We start from the raw sequence: 19,546 nt of genomic DNA, 5'->3' as shown, positions 1-19,546 counted from the left end.
ATTGTATTTTAGAAATAAAACTCTTTCAGCTTTGTTTGATGATTGTTCTTTGTTTTTTATTACAATATTGTTCACATTTCACAACAAATCGTAAGTACTGAGTACCCACTCACAAACAAAAAGAGTGATACAACAACTTACGTTTATTCTATTTTTATTTATTTGCTACATTCCATTTTACAGAAGATCAGCTGTCGCCCGCGATTCCGTCCGCGAGAAAATAAAAATGTCTTAATTAGTAGTCCATGTCTTCTTCCAGAATATGGTTTCCACAAATACCAAATTACAGTGAAATCCATGCAGCCGTATTGCAGATACTTTTAAACAAACATCCATCCATCCATACATCTAAACATTCGCATTTATAATATTAGTAACATTATAGCATAATATAGATGATAGAAGAAAAATAGAAAGGACCAAATAATAATTGAGCACTTTGAGAAGTCTATTACTTATTTATCTGTTAAGTCCGCCATTTTGAAAAGCAGTAGATCGTTCGTAATGACTTGCTTCAGAATAATTATACTTTGTTCCTTTGCATTTCTCTCTAGTAACTATCAGCATGTGTGTTATAAAAGCTATGAACTAAATTTCAAAACGTAAACTACTCATACTCATAGTTGAACTCAGGGTGTCATAATTAAATGAAATTCTAGTTAATTTTCTGAAATAAAAACAAAACTCAATTGAAATCTACGGTGTAGTGTTTTACGAAGGCTGTTGTATGTTTTTTAATTTCGCCGGGTGTCAACATTAGACGGGGAGTCGCTTCGCACAGACAACGGCTAATAAAGAAGATAAAAGCAAAGTTTTAATGATTTCCCCGTCCTTTGTGAAAGCAGATTACTTTTAAATGTTAATCCCAAGCAATTAATGAAATGGTTTTATACGATATAAAGCGGTATCTTTATAATTAAACTATTATTTATTCAGCATCTAATATATATTTTTTGGGTTATATTCTAGAGACAGTTACCACAAATAATTTGCTACAAGATTTAAACATACTAGACTCGTTTATTTCAAATATTACTTTTTTTATCTTGCTTATATAAATTTGAATGTTTGGTTGGATGGATGGATGTTTATTAGAAGGTGATATGCTGATATATGGCATAGATGTAGAACATAGTATGGAAAAACATTACTAAATAAAGTTTTTTTTTAATACCGCGCGGACGGAGTCGCGGGCGACAGCTAGAAAAATATATGAACAATAGTACATTTATTCAGGCAGTAGAGCGACAGAAGGCAGTTTTATTGACAATTTTCGCAATAACTGCGAATTGCATTTGTGCTATCTCTTGTTTGCAGTTGCATGGAACAATTGCCGTGTCCACTGTACATTACTGTTCGTGAAATAATCGTCCCTTTGTGAATTGCGCAGCGAGCATTGTAGCGTAAACATGGAGTCAATTGTCGCTGGACTGTTTCTATATACATGTAATTATTCGCATTTTCTGTTGTAAAATAAGTTAATTTTTATGTAGCACTCAACCGTTATATTCAAAGAAAGAGGACTATTTTATTTAGCTCTAGGTATAGTCTTACTCCGATGCTAATACTAATGCGGGTTTAAACTAGCAGATTTTGTTATTATATTTTACTACTAAATGCAAATGTATGGATGGATTGATGTTTATTAGAAGGTATCTCCAGAACAGCTGCATCGATCTCGCTGAAATTTGCCATACATTTAGAACATAGTCGGGAAGAACGCATAGGCTATTAATTATATATTTTTTCCGTGTGGACGAAGTCGCGGGCGACAGTTAGTTAGTGTATAAAATTTTGTTTGAATGTAATGTTCTTAAGCTGGCAATTTTTTATTAAATTTCTTTAGGTAACGTAACGAAATGTTTAGCTTTTATCCTTTCTTACTTGTAGTTTGAAAAACTAAAAAATACCGATTGAAGTAAATTTAAGCGAAAGTTAAACCGTAATTAGTGTACCCATGTGAGATGTCCAGTCACACGAGACCCCGCCGTCTGTCAAACTGAGCCACGATTGCCTCAGAGTCACGCGCTGCTGAATATTAATGTGTTATCCTAACCCTTTAGAGGGTTTTTAAAGTTAATCTTACTTACGACTATAAAGTCCGTATTTACGAGTTTATTACGATTAAGGGTTTTATTCTATTATAAATATCCTATAATAGTTTTTTTACAATAGAGAAGTATAAAATGAGGAAATTAATTTTGTAATGATTTCAAAGTTTTTGTTCATGGACTCTGACCAGGAAAGGTTAAACAACTTCTATAGTTTTAATTTAGAAACAGCTTAATATTTTTTCAAATGTTAAGCCTTTAATGTTTATATCTACCACTCTACATATATTATAAATGCAGATGTTTGGATGGTTGGAAGTATCTCCAGAGCGGCTGTATGGATCTCGATGAAATTTGACATAGATTAAGTACTTTTAATTCCGCGCGGACGGAAAAAAAAAGATAATTTTATATGAAATATAACTGTATAGTTTTATGTTTACTATTGCCTGGTGCGAATATCCGCTTGTATCAAACAAGTTTTAGCTAAAAGCAAACCCCTTCCGTGCAGAGGTAGCTCCGTACGCTCCAGTGAATACTAAATTTATACAGCCACTAGAAGGCCTTTTGATTTAAAATTCAATTTAAATCTAATGCAGTGCTTAAATTATTTAGATTTATAAAATGAAAATCTTCCATAAAACTATTTTTTTACTAACAAAGAGTAGGTATACGGAATCAGTGGCGACTTTTATGTTTCAAATACAATGGGGTTCTACTAATTTGTAACTTTATGCGAAATATTTTAGCTTTGTTAGTCTAAAATGACATGAATAAAGTAGTTAACCATAATTTTATTGGTCTTGCGTCGCAATAAATGAACCGTACTTCGGCAACTTGATCAAAAACCAATAGGTTATTTATTAATTTAACCGTGAGTTTCTGATGCCAAAATCCCCGTTTAAAACATGTTGCCATCTCTGTTTTGTCAAAGATAATGACAAGGATGACGATAAGTTTTATACAGAGATTTCTCAGAAACCCACGGTAAGTTTTATGTATTCTGCCAATATCTACATATTTGTTTGTGTGAGCCTGCGTATAATGAGTGTTTACATTTGCCCGTAATATAAAATATACACATCAGGAAGGCTTTTTTAATTTAAAATGTACAAAAATTTGCCATTTTCCCTTTAGCGTGGAAGAGTAGGTAAAGTGAATAATTTATACTGGCAGTGTAAAATGTTACAGAGAAAAAAATAAAATGAAACAGGTAACAAAATTCTGTCTTCGAAAACCAGACTTAATATACTCTAGGTATTGCAGACTATTTCACATATGTGGATTAAATTGAATACATACATAAGTTAATTGTGTTTTATCAGTAACTTAGCATCAAATCTATTCGTCTCATTTAATAACCATTCAATTTTGTTAGTTGGGAGGATAATTCCTAAAGGCGCGGAACACATACGAACATACATTAAAAAATAAAGCCGCGAGAAACCTTCATGAAAATATTTCTTGTGAACTGTAACGCGACACACGGATACTGAGGATTGAAGAGAGCTGTTCATAATTTTGTTAAAATATCTACAGTCAAAGACACAAAGCATTATTTGTGTGGAACGTCTTTAATTTTCTCTGGCGAAAAAACTGTACAAAAACCTCGCATTTTCATGGCAAAAAACAGAGAAAACAAGTTTATCCATATTACTAGCACTAGGAAAGCCTCAGTGATATCAAAAATATATTTATTTATTATACGTAAATCTTCTCGTCTGTCTGTGTGTACAGTAGACGAGGTGTCAACTCGTATCGTGCGGTCGGGCTCATTTTTGTGATGTGCGCCCTCATCATCCCGACAGGATATCCGGGAGACATCAAATTGCCCTCCCCGTATTGCCAGACGCAAAAATGTTACGATTAATATCACAAATTCCACGTGTATCTAATTATATTAATGCGAAACATTTTTTTCTGTCAGAACTTCGTGAATGATACTTAGGTATCTTCTTCTTCTTGAGGTGCCTCTCCGACCAGCGAAGGTTGGCGATCAGTTCTCCATACTTAGGTATACCTTACTATAATTATCTACAAAATTTACAAATAACTTGGTTTTCCTTCTTCCATAATAAGTTTAGATGTATAGATGGAGGAATGGATATAAGAAATTATCTCCAGAACGGCTGCATAGATCTCGATGAAACTTAACATAGATGTAGGAATAGTCTGAAATAATATAATACATAGGCTATTAATTAATTTTATTTCGCGGATGGAGTCGCGTGCAACAAGCTAGTTTTTTTTAATAATTTGGGTTGATCTTTGTTGTAGACTCAGATATAATAAAAAAAAGTTGACTAAGTCTCAAGTATCATGTTGTGCAATAGTTCAACGGAAGTTAGACATTAAAGTGAATTCTAATAATAAATCGCGTTGAATAATTAAATAGTCAGACTGAACACAATATACATTCATCGTAACACACAAATAACGCGTAGCATCTAAACAGAAACATACATTTTAACAGTAGAGTTTCACTGCAGTGACACTTTTTTTTAAATTAAAACTGAAATAAGGTTTAAGGCACCATACCTGTCTTCTGTGTAGTCGTGGTATTGCACCGGGCGATCCGACTGATTTTGTTGTTGCTGGTGTCTACAAGATGTTGTCGACCTTGATGCAGTATATATTGTAGTATTTCTTTTGTCGAAGAGAATGAAAAACGTAACAATATAATACAAGTGTAACGACAGTGAAACTCTACGTTAACGTGTACCACGCACATCGCACTCAGCACCTCTTGAATTATTGACATGTCGAGGGTTTAATAAACAGATGTCGGTGTTTACGCCGCCGTAATTACAGCGTAATTGTTTTCATACATCTGCCGACCTGTATTTTGAGACCTTGTTAAAGTTTGTCGGTAAACTACACATTGCAAAGTGCTAATACAAGTGTTCGCCTGCTACACCGTCTGAGCGGAATTAATTAGAACACTATGTTCATGCAGTCATTCTGGAGACACACCTTATAACCAATATCCATCCATACATACATCCATCGCATTTATAATATTAGTAAGACTACTAAGAAGTATCTTCTCTGGTACTCTAGTACTGTTTATTCATGTTCCCATGAGTTTCCATCGCTTGTAACGTTGACTTAACTTAACATGTTGTTATCAAACTTTCTCAGTCTTTCCTTTCTGGATAAACCGAAATAAAAACAATATTCCTTTATATTTAACTTACAATGTAATAAAATCATACATTAATCTTGTGTTTTTCTTGATTCCGTATCGTTTATTCTGTTTAACTTCTCCATTCTCTAAGGAATGAATGATCGCTCTCTCACTGCGACATGTCTTTTCACTTTTCTACTTACTTATATATTTATTTACAAATAGCTAGGTGGAAAAAGAACGGTTTAAGGTATACTATATACATAGGAAGAAAATCCGAAACTGTGCCGATGTTGGCGCAACACTAGCCTTACTAAAATGTCGACTTTTATGTCCCCTCACTAATCAATCTGACACTTGACTTTGTAATGAAAGTGCGCCATTCGCGACAAAGGATTCAAACTAATAATGTCTAATATTACTGCTATGTTTTAATATCTTACCTCAACTTAAAATCAGATTTAATCCTGGCTGTAGTTAAGTTTATTTAATAGGGTTTAGTTTATACTAAACTTAATTGTAGATATCCCTTTAAGCGTCCTAATCCGATAGGATCACTTTATAACGCGATAAAATCAAGCTGAATGAAGCGTTTATGGAAGACGAGGCTTAGCGCGGGAACGACTAAGAAGCTGAAGAGGTTAAGATACATTGATGCTTTAATTATAAGTAATTACGTATAAAACGTTAATCTCCCTTTTTTAGAGAACGTGGAAAAAATAAATACGTATCTTTGTGTATTTAGTTATTAATTTCTTATATATAAAATTTCCGTGTCACAATGTTAGTTACCATACTCCTCCGAAACGGCTTGACTGATTATTATGAAATAAATATATGCATATTAAGTTGGTAGGCTATTACTCGTATCTATTTTTCAAACCAGCGCGGATGGAGTCGCGGGCGACTGCTAGTGTATATATGAAAATAATTTTGTTATATTTAACATAACTAATTAACTAAATAACAGTTTACCAGTGAGTTAATATTTAACCCTTTTTAACTCACCATAATTCAATTAAGTAACTTTGTTTTTGCTATTACCTGTTTCCTTTGCTAGACGATGTAACCCTCGCATATTTGATGTGTTCACAACATTAAGGTGTACACATTTATTCATGAAGGTAACGAAAGTGTCCCATTCGTTTTCACTTCAACGTCTATTAAAGTGTAATTCCCTTTCAAAGACAGCGGTAACTCGTAGCTGAAATTTATATTTACGGAAATTTAAAAGGACTTTGGTACAATCTGTTTATTAATGATGGATTATACCGCATTAATATGAAGAGTTATTTACGTCGACAAAATTGTGAATTATTTTATTTAAAAAATTTACATTTATTATAATTTAAAGTAATAAAAATATAATTACTATATATGTCGACTGAGGCTTTGAGGAATTAAAAAAAATATTGCGTACCCATGTGTTCTTCCAGACTATGTTTTACATCTATGCCAAATTTCAGCGCAATTCATGCAATCGTTCTGGAGATATCTTCTAACATACATCCATCTAAAAATTCGTAATTACAATAATAATATAAGTAAGATTATTACTGTCAGTAAAAATAACGTGGTATGAGTAAGTTGGGTAGAAAACCATTTTAAGTTAAGGAAGTAGGGAGCCATGGTTCCCCTTCGGATGGCCATAAAAAGTTGAATTTGTTTTTAAACCTATTATGTTAGGTAACAAAACGCGGACAGCCACCGAGCCGAGTTACGCAATGAAATAACGCCGTAGACTCCGAGACGTGGAAATTAAGTCGACAATAATTTAAAGTATAAACTTAATTGTCCTAATTTAAGTGGAAACAATAAACTGGTTACAAATAAAAGTTTATAAGTAAAAATTTATAAGTAAAGTTTAATTACTTACAATTAGGTTTAAAAAACAAAACAACTATATTGTAGACATAATTTTGGATAAAGAAAAGACTTAATTTTTTTGAATGAAAAATATTGGCAGATTTTTTTTTGTGAATTGACTAATATTTCTTTTACCATTCCAACTAAGCTCTAAGCTTGTGCTAAGTTATGGTTTACGACAATAGTCGTATGCCGGGATTCGAACCCTCGACCTCAAGATCGGAAATCTGTAAATAAATAAATATTACATCAAAAAGTAAATTTTTGAACTTTTAACGGTAAAATATTGCGTTGCTATCCTTAAAAAAAGGGTCTTGACAGACGGACAGACGGACAACAAAGTGATCCTATAAGGGTTCCGTTTTTTTTCCTATGAGGTACGGAACACTAAAAATCAAGTTAAATATAATACTAACTGTAAGAAAATAAACCTCTGATCCTTCTCCATTAAATAAATCTAAAGATATAACAAAATATTAAGTTAACAAGCAAGGCCGCCATTTTGCATATGTAACGTATTTACATCTCGTTAGCTTTGTGAATATCCATTGTTTGATTTGTTCGGATTATTTGCGCGGGATGTTCGTTCGGTGTTGCCCATATTTTGTGTAAATAAATTCCGAATCAACAAAAACATATTAATGTTTTTTTTAAAGATGCACAAAATTTAACTATTCTACTGTAAAAAAAATGTTTGGTATTTTATTTCTTAATTGTTTTTTTCATCAATATGAATATTTCATAAAGATTCGTTCACATTCCCTTGAAAGTTTTACGTGGAATCGAAATACAGTAATAATAAACAGAAAGGAAATAAAGGTATAAAAATAAGTATATCCCGTATGGTATTTGTTCATTTTTATTATTTTATTTACAAATCTAATCACATCCATCTTTTATAACTAAATCTAATAACATATTTGTTTACAGCAAAGAAGTCCTAATAACAAGAAAAGTCAGGCCTTTATATAAATTCACACTACGTACGAACAAAACTACATACATATTTTTACATACATACAAAGAACATATGAGACAATATACTTTATTACTGTCAATAAATTAAATATTTTCAAGATAAATAAACCTGTATTAGTTAAGATAAAGCAGATTTTCATTATGCAGATACGTCTTTTTGCATTCAATGCTAGAATATCGTTTCTAGGATTCAATCCAAAAAAAGTTAAAAGTAAAATAAAATTCAATTAACAATTATTCTACTGAAATAATTGTGAATGAGATCATTTATTTTATAAAATAAATAAACATACGTAGTGTGATGGAATAAAAAAAAATCGTTTGACAGTATTAAAAATATAAATAAAAACTAGCAACTTTATTCTCGTAAAACAGTACGAAATGTGAATAAAGTTTTAGAAAACATTATTTTCTTGTAAATTTATATAACATATTGATCTATTCAACAATTTATTTTGATGGCTAACACTTATCAAAATCTTAATACTTCGATAAACCTTTTTATTGTAGTTTTAAATTGTACAAAGTGTTTCGACTCTCTATGGAATGTTTTATTTACATTAGGTACATATTATACAGGCCGAGACTTCTAATGCTAACATATTCTACCTACTTCTTAAATTGAAGGCACATTTTTCATAGATTTCCACCTAACTTTAATACAAAACACTTCGTTAAAGAAGCTATAGCGACCTAAGTGTGTAGTAACATTGAACGCAGCGGGAAACTTTTTCAAAATGGCGTCGGTTTTCGCGCGTTTTGATCACGCTCCGAGAATGGAAATAGTTACGTTTATTTGTTTTCCCCTGCTTTCAATATTGTTTATTTACATAAAGTATCGGAAATAGATCTTATATATTTTTTTGGTTTTCATCACATAAAGTGTTACACCTCTGGAAATATTATTATAAGTTATTTTCTTTATTAATCTAACACTCCGCTGCAGCCGCGCCACTTGCGTCCATTTCACTAAGTGTTCTGTTTTGTTGTTTCTTTTTTATATTGCACACTTTATTTAACGATTTGTTTATGTTTGGGGTTTGAAGTCACTCTTTTTTTGTGCAACTGATTTCTTCCTATTGTTTTGACTAAGTACTTTTTAAACGGATCATAACTAGGTTACAAATTTTAGAATATTTACACACACTTATTATTGAAAACTATGGTTCTCTAGAATTTCTGTTGATATTCAATTATCATAAACTACGTATATATTTATGTAATAACTATACACCTTTTTCGATTGTTTATTTAATCAAGGATAGAAATCAGTCACTTTTTTGTCATTTTACGGCACTGAGTTCAGTACTTGGGCGCGATGCGTGGCGAGGAGAAGCGCGGCGAGCGGCTCGGCGATCGGCTCGGCGAACCGCTCGGCGAGCGGAGCGTCGAGCGCGCCGCGGGCTATGGCTTGAGCCGCTTGAAGCCGGCGCCATCCTGTCCGAGCTTCAGCTCCTCGTACAGCGTGGGCTCGACCTCGCGCGCGCCGCTCGCCTGCTGCAGCGTCTCCTGCCGCCACGCCGCGCTGTTCGACACGCTGTGCGGCGCGCCGCCGCCGTTACTCGCGTTGCCGTTTGGTAGAGTACCCTGTTAGAGGAAATAATCTTTAAATACTTCGTTCCATAAATTTTCCCAGATGCCTTTAAACGATTAAATATTTACAATAGTATGTAGGATATAATAAAATAAATAAGTAAGTATAGCGTTTCGATATAATTCGGCTGACAGAACTTACATTTCCTAATGTGTCAGTATTTGTTTCTCTGAGGTAACTGGGATTCTCAAACGCAACGCCCCCTTGCGTTTTAAGTCTTAAATTCTGTAACAAATTCAAAGATTTTAATAATTCAAAGCAAGATACTCTATGTACACGGCAACATATTCACTATTCACATTAGTTTGAAGTGCGAAGACAAGAGTTTAGAGAAGATAGAGGAACATTGTTACTGTGACCCTGGTATAGGTATACCTTCCTGTGCCGGTAGTAGAATCCGGCAGCGAGAAGCAGTGCAGCGAGCAGGACGCAGGCGACGGCGCCGCCGACCGCGGAGGCCGCACCGCCCGACACCGGCGCCGCCGCCGCGCCCGCGCCCTCCTCCTGTCCCGCCGTCGTGAACATGATGGGCGCGCTCAGTGATGATGTGCCTAATATCAAATATATTGCATTTAAACTAAAAGACAAATTGTGAATTCTAAGAGTGGTGATAAGACAACAATGTTTCTCCTATTAACAATTCCTCGAAGCCGGTACTGATGGTCGTGTAACCTGTGTGACGTAATGCTCTCCTTACCGACGTCGTTGGCGGCCTTGACGACGCACTCGTATCTGACGTCATCGCGCAGGCCGGTCAACACGACGCTGGTCTCGCTGGTGTCCAGCTTCTCCGGCACCTTGGCACCATACGCGCGCCAGAACACGCGGTACAGGTACACCGTCTGCGGGTTCTTCAGCGGCGGCTCCCAGCTGACCACAGACGATAGCAGTTATAACATATTGTAGAGGTTAGACATAAAACTATCGATGTTTCTCTCAAACGTAATAAGCGACTTATTTACATCTGATGGTATTCGTAAAAGGCACCTGATGTTAGGAGTCGCTGGAATAAATCACACACTGAAATATTTAAGGTTGCAACTAGAAGGTCAGGAGATGACGCCGATGGAGAGAGCATTTTATGAAGTCCTCTCACCTAAGTAGTACAGCATGCGGTGTAGGCGCGGCGTGCGCGCGCAGCTCTCTCGGTGGTCCTGGCAAGCGAGCTCCTGCGTCTCTGAAGCAGGCCAGCGCTCGTCGTGCATGCTGCAGCGCACAGGACCGCGCCACTGCTCCTCCGCGACACAACTCGAGGCAGGACCGCGGCACACCCCATGACGCGCAGCATCCGCGGTGGTCTGCAATGTGGTACTTGTTAACACATGCAACCGAAAAACGTACGTGATACATAACTTATGTATCTTTGTTTTGTTAGTAATATTTGAGACGCAGTTTAAAGACAGTTTAATTAAGTACTTGAGCAGTGTGAAGTATGTCGCAAAGCTGTATAATCTCACCAGATCCGTCTGCGGCGCACTTCATGAGCTTCTCGAAGTCGTCGAGGCACTCAGGTCGGTCCATGATGTTGTCCATGTCTAGATGGAAGCTGCACGCGTCTATGCACGCGGAGGACACGTTCATCTGTTCAACGGCAGTTCGTTACATATCTAGTCCGATTATAAGATAAATAATTTACAATATATCGGTGACAACAAGTGAGAGTTACCTGTGTGCAGCATTGAGTGACGTTGTGGTGCGGTGCGGGATGGCGCAGGCGCACGGAGACGGGCCGCAGAGTTTTGCCAAACGCGTTCTCCGCGTGACAGAAGTAGTCCGCCTCGTCTGACTCCGATATCTTCTTTATAATTAGACGCATCGTGTACTTCGTTTGGTCCTATGACATAAGTAAAGAATTTATATTTTTGTTCTTCCTTTAAAAATATTAAACCTTAAATCAGCTCATTCCTAATTGTGAAACTTTCCGTTTTAATTTGATGAGGTCGTTTCAAATAACGGACGATTGTCAGCGAACGTCCTTCAGAAAGTAATGTATTGACAGCTCATGAATAGTAATGAGATGGCGAGAATTGGATTTCCATAAATAATTAAAGTGAGTTTAAATGCGTCGACCACAACTCACTTCTAATTAAGTAATGGACGGACGGAACATTAAAATTGCACACGGCTTTTCCATCTTCGATGTCTTTTGCTTAATTGAATTTAGAATTTGTTACTTTTAGTTTTAATCTTCATTTATGGAAATCATTTTACAATATAAAGCAGATAATTTAAGGAAATGTTATTTTACAATTATATTTTGTTGTAAGTTATAAAAACAAATTACTTACTTCAGGATCAGCAATTAATTGTATTGTATAGTTAGGTCCGTCTATAACTGGTGTCCTGCCGTTGGGGTCCCTCCAGAAAGCTATAGTGGGTTTGGGCAGAGCCTCCACACGACACTCCAGGATCACGGAGTCACCTGCCGCTGCCATCGTTATTCCTGATGCTTGGATTGTTGGTACATCTACAAGAAATGGGATAAGTCAAAATTCGTGAAAGACTATTTCAAAACATGGTGTATAGGTTCAAATTATAGTGATGCAACCGCCACATATTGGTGAAGAAATTCAAAGATATGGTTGCCTTGTAAGCCCTAGTAGCTCTCAGTGGGGACGTATAGTGGGCTGATGAGTTAAGTGCAGTAAAACTGTCTACAATTGAATTGGCGTTAATTATAGTGTAGAATTATTAGTCTACTGACGTGATATGTTGATCTTCCTGGAGGCCTGCATGGGCGTGCCGTAGCCATTGTCCGCGTAGCACGAGATCTGGTCCATGTCCCGCGTCACGTTGTGGATTACTGTCACCATGTGCCGCGTCACCTCTTGCCGGACTAAGCGACCTGGACAACACCACATTCTTGCAAGATGCTTTATGAGATACGTTTAAAAAGATGAATAACCTGTGACTGCTTTCGACTTTCAACAACATCTTCTTGCAGATTTGATTTGTACTAAGAATGGAGAAGATTAGATAAAAAAGAGGCAACTTATTCCTTGTCGTCTTACCCGATATGTACAGCGAGATGGTGGGCGTGGGCGTGCCCATAGCGATGCAGAGTATCGTCATGCTGGAACCTTCCACCACGAGGTTCACCGGGTTCACGGTCGGTGGCTACAAGAATAAGTTATATTATTGAGTTTGCTCAAAATGTCAACTTTATTAACTGCCACAATTATTTCATGATTACTTATTCAGGCTCAAAGTGTCTTTTATGTAAGCGCGTTAGTGATAACGTCGAAAGCATGTGTCGAGGTACCTCCACGTATGCGGGGTAAGCAGGGTCAGTCCAGGCGAGCAAGGTCTCCGAGGGCAGCGAGTCTCCGGCGGCGGCGTGCGCGGTCACCCACACCACGTACTGCGTGTTGGGCGCCAGCTTCTCCAGCGTGTGACCCGGCACTGTCGTCTCTATGCGCGTCACGTTGCCCACACCTATCTGACTCGGCGACTTGTAGAATAATCTGCTCGAAAATAACAGTATTAAAATCATCTCATTGTTAAAAATTAATTAACTTATAGTAAGTTAAAAAATTGTCTATTGGTTGAAATTTATTCAATAAAAATGCTCCTGGTGGGTGCATAAATAAGAAAACATTGGCGGAACAATGGCAGTCTCGATGCGTCTGCCGGAGCATTCGGACCTCTATGAACGTCGGCGAGGGTGACGGGATGTTTGCAACAATACGTACGTGTATGTAATCTTCTCGTCCGGCAGTGAGAACTGCGGCGGCTGCCAGGCGAGAGTCAGCCAGGTGGCGGAGTGAGAGGAGACCGCCAGCGAGTGTGGAGGCGACGGGATGCCCGACACCTCTTTCTCGGAATCTAAACATAACACATTTGACTTTAATGAAGTTGGCAAATAAAAAAAAAGGTTTATTAAATTCTTGCCTTCTTTGCTACCGTCGAGCTTGAAGCAGTATGTCTCGGCACTTATGTAGTTCCTTAATTGTATGTTAAGGTGTACCTTTATCTGTTATGTTGAGAAGCAGCATACTGGAAGGTAAGGAGGTTCCGTGCGCGTTGGCAGCCACTACGAACACATGGTACGTCGCGTTTGGCTCCAAATCCACGATGCGCGCCATCGGTTCCGTCACGTTCAGTTTCTGAACGACAAACTTTGATATCACAAACGGTGAATATTTTTAGTACGAAGCGCCCTAAACTGTATAAAGTTACAAACATGTTGTTAAGTTTGTTGTAACTACGATATTTTATTGATACTAAAACATCAAATTTCTGATGACGTATTTAGTATCTTATTTTAACATTTATATGATCTGAATTAAAAGCGAACACACAATTAGCTATTAGGTTAGAAACAATACACAATACACAACTTCTAACTATATAAACTACACGTAACTATTTCCTACATGAAAATTTAATAACTTAAGGATAACTTGGCGTAGTATTTGCATCTGTACACAAGTAGAGAGAGAGAGCGGGAAACTTGCTCTATAGAGGCTGCAAAGCTCGCTACTTGAAATCAGTCACGTGAATAGTTTATTGCCGAATGTGAGAAGCGAACTTCGAAGTTTCCTTTTAGTTGCTTCGGAATATTTAGTAATATTCAAATACATATTGTTACACAAAGCCTTTAGAAATATATAATGTTCGCTTTGCATTTCTAGTCATAAAGAATATAACAAGGAGAAAAATATTTGTCGTAAAAATATCGTTTTATATTTAAGTTTGTATTGTAGAAGTATCTAAAACCTATCCTTGATTGGGACAGAGAGATTTTTAGTTAGCATCTATTATATTGGTAAGTGAACTATATTTACATTGTCTAACTGCAGCGTGTTGTAGTAGTATGGCTGAGAATTGTTGCCGACGAGCTGCCAGTGAACGGTGTAGGAGGTGGCGTTGGCACCGTCAGCCGGAGGCGCCCACTCCAGGAACAGCTTGCCCTCGCCAGAAACCACCGCGTGCAGCTCACGCGGAGGACCCGGCAAAATACCGGTTCCTATACATTTACAACACGTAAGAAGACCATAAAAGACCACAGGATTCAGGAAAAGTCTGCACTTTGTCATCATCCGTATAAGATTTTGCCCCTATGGGTTTTTATTTTAGGGATTAGTTCCTTAGACTTCCAAATCCTTGAACCGGTAAACGGAGTTGTAGAAGACCTGTCTGCAGCGTACCTTCTTCGAAGCATTGCACGATGTTGCCGATGTAGGGCACGCAGACGTTGACTCCGCCGGCGTGGGCAGACGCGCACACGCCGCGGCAATGTGCCGGCACGCCACGTCGCGCGCAGCATTCCTCGTGGTTACGACCTGGTATATTTTAGTATCGTTGAGTTGATTTACAGTCATTGCAAAAGAAAAGCAAAAGTTATACGCCTGTCTTCTATTAGGTTAAGGTAGCCGCGCTCCGCGTATGTGCACCGTTTCGATGTCCCAAGTTATATCTTACCACCAGCACCGCAGCGCAGCAGTTTGTGGAACTCCTGTGCGCAGAGCGGCGCCAGCGTGCGCAGGTCCGACATCTTGGCGTCGTAGGAGCAGAGCGGCATGCACACGCCCGCCAGCGACACTCGCTCGCAGCACGCTGTCACGTTGTAAGCGTTCGCTGAAATCTCCTCTTCTTCTATCACCTATAAAACATATACATTAGAAAGAGATAATCATATAGTTGACTTACACCTTTTATTGTTTCTCCACATCAGCCTAGTGAGTTTTATTGCAGCAAATGTGATAATGTAAAAGACTGCCATTCTTTTAGTAATACGGTGTAGTGAGTGTACCTGACTTTGTGTCCTGAATATGAGTCTGGGAGAGGCGTCTCCGACCCCGTGTTCGTTGACCGCCTCCACGTAGATCTCGTAATCGCTGTTTGATTCCAAGTTCTCCAAGATGTAGGGCGAATGGACCTATAGATCGTTAAACATTAAGAAATTTAAAAAAAAACAACAGAAAATATATGTTTTTCCGGACACATGTGTCATTTGTGGTACTTGTTGGCTCTAAGTTACAGCAAACCTACCTTCTTCAGTATGGTGTAGTCATCATCAAGGGCTAGCGCCTTGTAGTGCAGGTTGTAGTGTTGCACGGTGTCAGCGAGGGCGGCGGGTGGTGCCCAGTGCACCACGGCGTAGTCGGTGTCGATGTTGGTGAGGTGCAGCCGGCTCGGCGCGCCCGGCAGCACGCCGTAGCCTTGCAGTAAGCAGTTCGTGTACGCACTCATGTACCGGAGACATCTAGTCAACACGAATATAACATTTAATTAACAAAAAACATAGGTCGGTTCGTTTCGTTACTTGTTTCGATCGCCAGCGGAATATTCGTTATTGACACAATTAAGAACTGGAAGAGAATCAATAAAAGGCGTAAGTTTTCTGAGCAATTAATTTTTGAAATATCGTTCTTTGATCGTCATTGAACATTAGTGTGAACTCTGATTGAAATTAATGGTTATTGGAGAGAAATTATCGTTCGTATTGTTTCGAATTTTTTCTTAAGTGTTTTTCTAGTTTTGACTTACTTGAAGTGATTGAAGTCTAGCGTGGTGATGTTCCCGCTGCAGAGAGGCAGACATGGCTCTGGGAGTCCGCGAGCACGACAGCACGGCGTGTGGTCCATCCCGTTGGCCAGGCAGCCGAAGGTGGCTCCCGCCCAGGGCGCGCAGATCATCAGGTCTGTCACCTGCAGCTACGCGTTACAAACGGAACCAACTGATGATCTGTTAGTCACTGATGATCGTGATGTGCGTTTAATGATTGTGGTGCTATTTAATAGTGTTTTGTTAGTTTTTTGTACTTACATTTTTAATTTTACAGATGGCTTACCAAGCTACAGAGTGCTATTTTTAAAACTGTGTATTACAATTAATGAATATGTTTAAATGTTTTTGCAGATTTTCTTATAGTAAAAGAATAATTATTATCTAAAAGGAGATATTCAGATTCATAGTGACTCGAAGTTAATATAGTTATTTATTTCGATGACCGGTATTCATAGTGTTACCGAGCGCAGGATTCTCGAGAGAGTATTTGATCAATACTGAAATAGTTAAGGCTATTGTATTCGCATCGCTAAAGATTGCATTGTTCTCAATGTGAACAATATTTCAGTAGAATTTTTACTAAATATTATGTCGATAATGTCTTGATATTATTTTGTTTCCACATAAATTTAAGCAATGTTAGAAGTAACGTATGTTGACCGTGTAGTTATGAATTACTATAAATTGCAAATCAAAAATTGACACAAAGAAGTGCACCCATCGTAAATGATTTATGAACACATATTCAATTACTTTTTTCTGTATTCCCCTTCACACCAAGAAATTACCCCGAATCAATTCCCTTGAGAGTAAAAGATTCAGGATAGTTTTTTCGTGGTCTTCTAACTTACGTCTATTTCATATGTCTTTGTGGGGTCGCATAGTTTCTCAACGCAACCGTAATGGTTGACTCCGGCTGAGATGCAGCATCCTCTGACGTCAGGCAACTTGGGCGCCGGTGCTACTTGCGTAGTCTTCATCTTCCCAGGAGTCAGGGTTAGTGATCTGTTGATATATGATATAGATGTGATCGACGATTGGATTGAAAAAACTGGGTACATTAAATGGTTCTTTATTTGCTTAGTTTCTGAAGCATAATACTTATTTATTTAAACGATTCAAATTGAAAGTAAGTTCCTTTTCAATTGAGACCTACCTTACACTGTAGCTCGGGAGACTGGAGCCGTGAATATTGAACGAGGTTACCGTCACTTCGTACATCGTGAACGGCAGCAAATCGTTCACGATAAAAGAGGTTTTATTCGCTTGAACCTTATACGTCATTGTCTGGCTGGTTTTTGTGTCGTTAGTCTTTATCGAACTCTCAGAGGGATCAATCAAATGGGCATCGAAGGAGCGCAGAGTGGTCACGTTCACTATATACTCTGTGACAGTCTCCGAGTTCTCTACCGGCGGACTCCAGGATACGTTCAATTGTTTCTCGTTCAGCGGCTCAACTTCCACGTCTTCTGGTGGACTTGGCAATAGTTCTGGAACAAAATGTATGTAGTACAACCGATTCTGTACATTGCAATCGCAACCGCTTTAGTGTATGTCAAGATCTTTTGCTGCGTTTGTCTGTATGTGTTCTAACTTTATGTGATAATCTTTTTAACTTACCTATTCCCTCGACGATACAAGCGAGAGTCTTCTCCATGTAAGTGGCGCAGGAGTAGTGAGTCTTGATGTTGTCCGTGACAGGCGTGAACTCTCCGCGACACACGTCCTGGCAGATATCGGGCACGCGCTCCTGCACGCAGCAGGGCACGTGGTTGCGACCATCCGCCATGCATCTAACAATAAATATTTCGCAAATATATTTCACATACTCATGGTAAAGCCGTTGGGCTACATAAAGTTTCAGGGATACTGGACCGTTTCTTAGTAATCTTCGTAGCTTATAAAAGAACCTTGATAATGCTAGAAAAGTTCTTGTGTCAGAGCTAAACAAAATTAAAAGTAAAAGGTAAAAGATAGAAAGATTAAGTAATAGAATGAAATAAAGTCTCACTTGACGATTGCCGGAAAGTCGGGTTGACAGAGCTCGGGGTCTTGGCCGGTACCCTCCAGGATGGTCTGAATGCTGCAAAAGCCGAGGCAGCTGGAGCTTACGTTGGCGGCGAGGCAGCACTCCGTGTAATTGTGTGCCAATGCCAGCGACGACAGCGTGGGAATGTTGGCGGAATACGTGTCTGTCGTGTTCTGATTCTCGGGCGGAGTGAGACCGCGGGAGATGACTGAGGAAAGTAATACGGTTTAAGATTCCTGTGTCTATAGTGTCTTTACTTCTATTGTCTTATTTTGTGACTGTTTAAAAACGTATTATAAAATTCATATTTCGATGAGATTTATATATTAACAGTAATGAAGAAATCATCTTTAAGTTGGTAATTTTTGACATAACAGCACACATTAAATAGAGTTTAAAGAGATTTGGAGCTAGAGAAAGAGCCTGTCAGAACCTCTCTTTTACATTGTATCGTAACTCACCAGTTAGCCGATGGAAGCTCCTAACAGGCGGTTCCGTGTTGAGTTCACACATGTAGAGGCCGGCGTCCGAGGGCTTTACAGATTTGATGACAAGCGCCCACACGTCACCGCCCTTCCTGATGCCGGGGCCTTTGATGGGCTCCTCGGCTGTCATGGAAATTGCAGCTTATTTAGTATTAGCCTTAAAGTTTAATTTAATTATAATGAACTCTTATTAAAGAACTTCCGTAAATCTCGAATATAATGGTGGATAATTGTGTAAATTTAAAATATTTCCATAAAGTTCTGCTATGTATTTCAAAAGAATTACATTTTAAGATAAGTAGTTACATCTCACCTATTCACAGACATCTAGTTAGAAAGAACTCAGTATAATAAATTAAGACCGAAGTAAAAGACACAATAAGTCTTAAAAGCAAGCTTTTTCCCTTAAAGTGAACGTTGCTTACAAAAATGTTGCAGACATTAAATCTTCAATCACTATCCAGTTGTAATCAGAATAGAGTTGTCTTAGAAAAACGAAACTTCTTACAAAGTGTATAAAAACGAATTTCGCTTGCACAAAGTAAATCTGGCTGGACTCGTTAAGTTTATAGGCAAAACACTTATTACTGAAAATGCGTGATAAAATTCTGAGATCGCGCCACAAAGAGGCGACGTGGCGAGAAAGCAAAGTGTACCTTTTGTTGCCTGTAGTTTTAAAGTAATCAAACACAATATATTAAAATAAATATCGTTATTTATTTATTTAAACAAATGAAGAAAAAGATAAAATTATTATATCCGATAGATGGCGGTAATTCAGGTTTTAAAAAGAAACAAACTTAATGCATGGTCCTTCGAGGCTGATGGCCCCAATTAGGAATGGAAATATTAATTAGGTTGCGTATAATTTAGTAATGTGTTCGAGGTTAGACATAACGCTAA

At 37.9% G+C, this 19,546-nt stretch overlaps 1 protein-coding gene across 2 annotated transcripts in view; it reads right to left on the bottom strand.

Moving 5' to 3' along the window:
- Window positions 1–7,887: 7,887 nt before the first annotated feature.
- The window catches only part of LOC106116949 (Ig-like and fibronectin type-III domain-containing protein C25G4.10), a 63,872-nt gene continuing 52,213 nt past the window's right edge, over window positions 7,888–19,546 (bottom strand). Inside the window, exons 5-28 of one of the 2 annotated variants that reach the window (XM_013311008.1) lie at window positions 18,620–18,766; window positions 18,141–18,366; window positions 17,750–17,922; window positions 17,286–17,619; window positions 16,981–17,134; window positions 16,109–16,275; window positions 15,611–15,824; window positions 15,372–15,497; window positions 15,041–15,221; window positions 14,767–14,901; window positions 14,404–14,585; window positions 13,584–13,722; window positions 13,309–13,441; window positions 12,879–13,080; window positions 12,628–12,733; window positions 12,321–12,461; window positions 11,905–12,083; window positions 11,283–11,450; window positions 11,074–11,197; window positions 10,713–10,914; window positions 10,314–10,486; window positions 9,992–10,167; window positions 9,758–9,841; window positions 7,888–9,609 (exon numbers count right to left, since the gene is read on the bottom strand). In XM_013311008.1, the coding sequence (XP_013166462.1) occupies window positions 9,427–9,609; window positions 9,758–9,841; window positions 9,992–10,167; window positions 10,314–10,486; window positions 10,713–10,914; window positions 11,074–11,197; window positions 11,283–11,450; window positions 11,905–12,083; window positions 12,321–12,461; window positions 12,628–12,733; window positions 12,879–13,080; window positions 13,309–13,441; window positions 13,584–13,722; window positions 14,404–14,585; window positions 14,767–14,901; window positions 15,041–15,221; window positions 15,372–15,497; window positions 15,611–15,824; window positions 16,109–16,275; window positions 16,981–17,134; window positions 17,286–17,619; window positions 17,750–17,922; window positions 18,141–18,366; window positions 18,620–18,766 (4,049 nt within the window). In that variant the 3' untranslated portion in view covers window positions 7,888–9,426. The remainder of the gene's footprint in view (window positions 9,610–9,757; window positions 9,842–9,991; window positions 10,168–10,313; window positions 10,487–10,712; window positions 10,915–11,073; window positions 11,198–11,282; window positions 11,451–11,904; window positions 12,084–12,320; window positions 12,462–12,627; window positions 12,734–12,878; window positions 13,081–13,308; window positions 13,442–13,583; window positions 13,723–14,403; window positions 14,586–14,766; window positions 14,902–15,040; window positions 15,222–15,371; window positions 15,498–15,610; window positions 15,825–16,108; window positions 16,276–16,980; window positions 17,135–17,285; window positions 17,620–17,749; window positions 17,923–18,140; window positions 18,367–18,619; window positions 18,767–19,546) is intronic. The other variant, XM_013311009.1, reaches the window with a different exon arrangement.

This window comes from Papilio xuthus, unplaced genomic scaffold (assembly GCF_000836235.2).
Source record: "Papilio xuthus unplaced genomic scaffold, Pxut_1.1 DF827680.1, whole genome shotgun sequence".
NCBI lineage: Eukaryota > Metazoa > Arthropoda > Insecta > Lepidoptera > Papilionidae > Papilio > Papilio xuthus.
The sequence above is the reverse complement of the archived record's forward strand: the minus strand, read 5'-3'. Positions and strand labels throughout refer to the sequence as shown.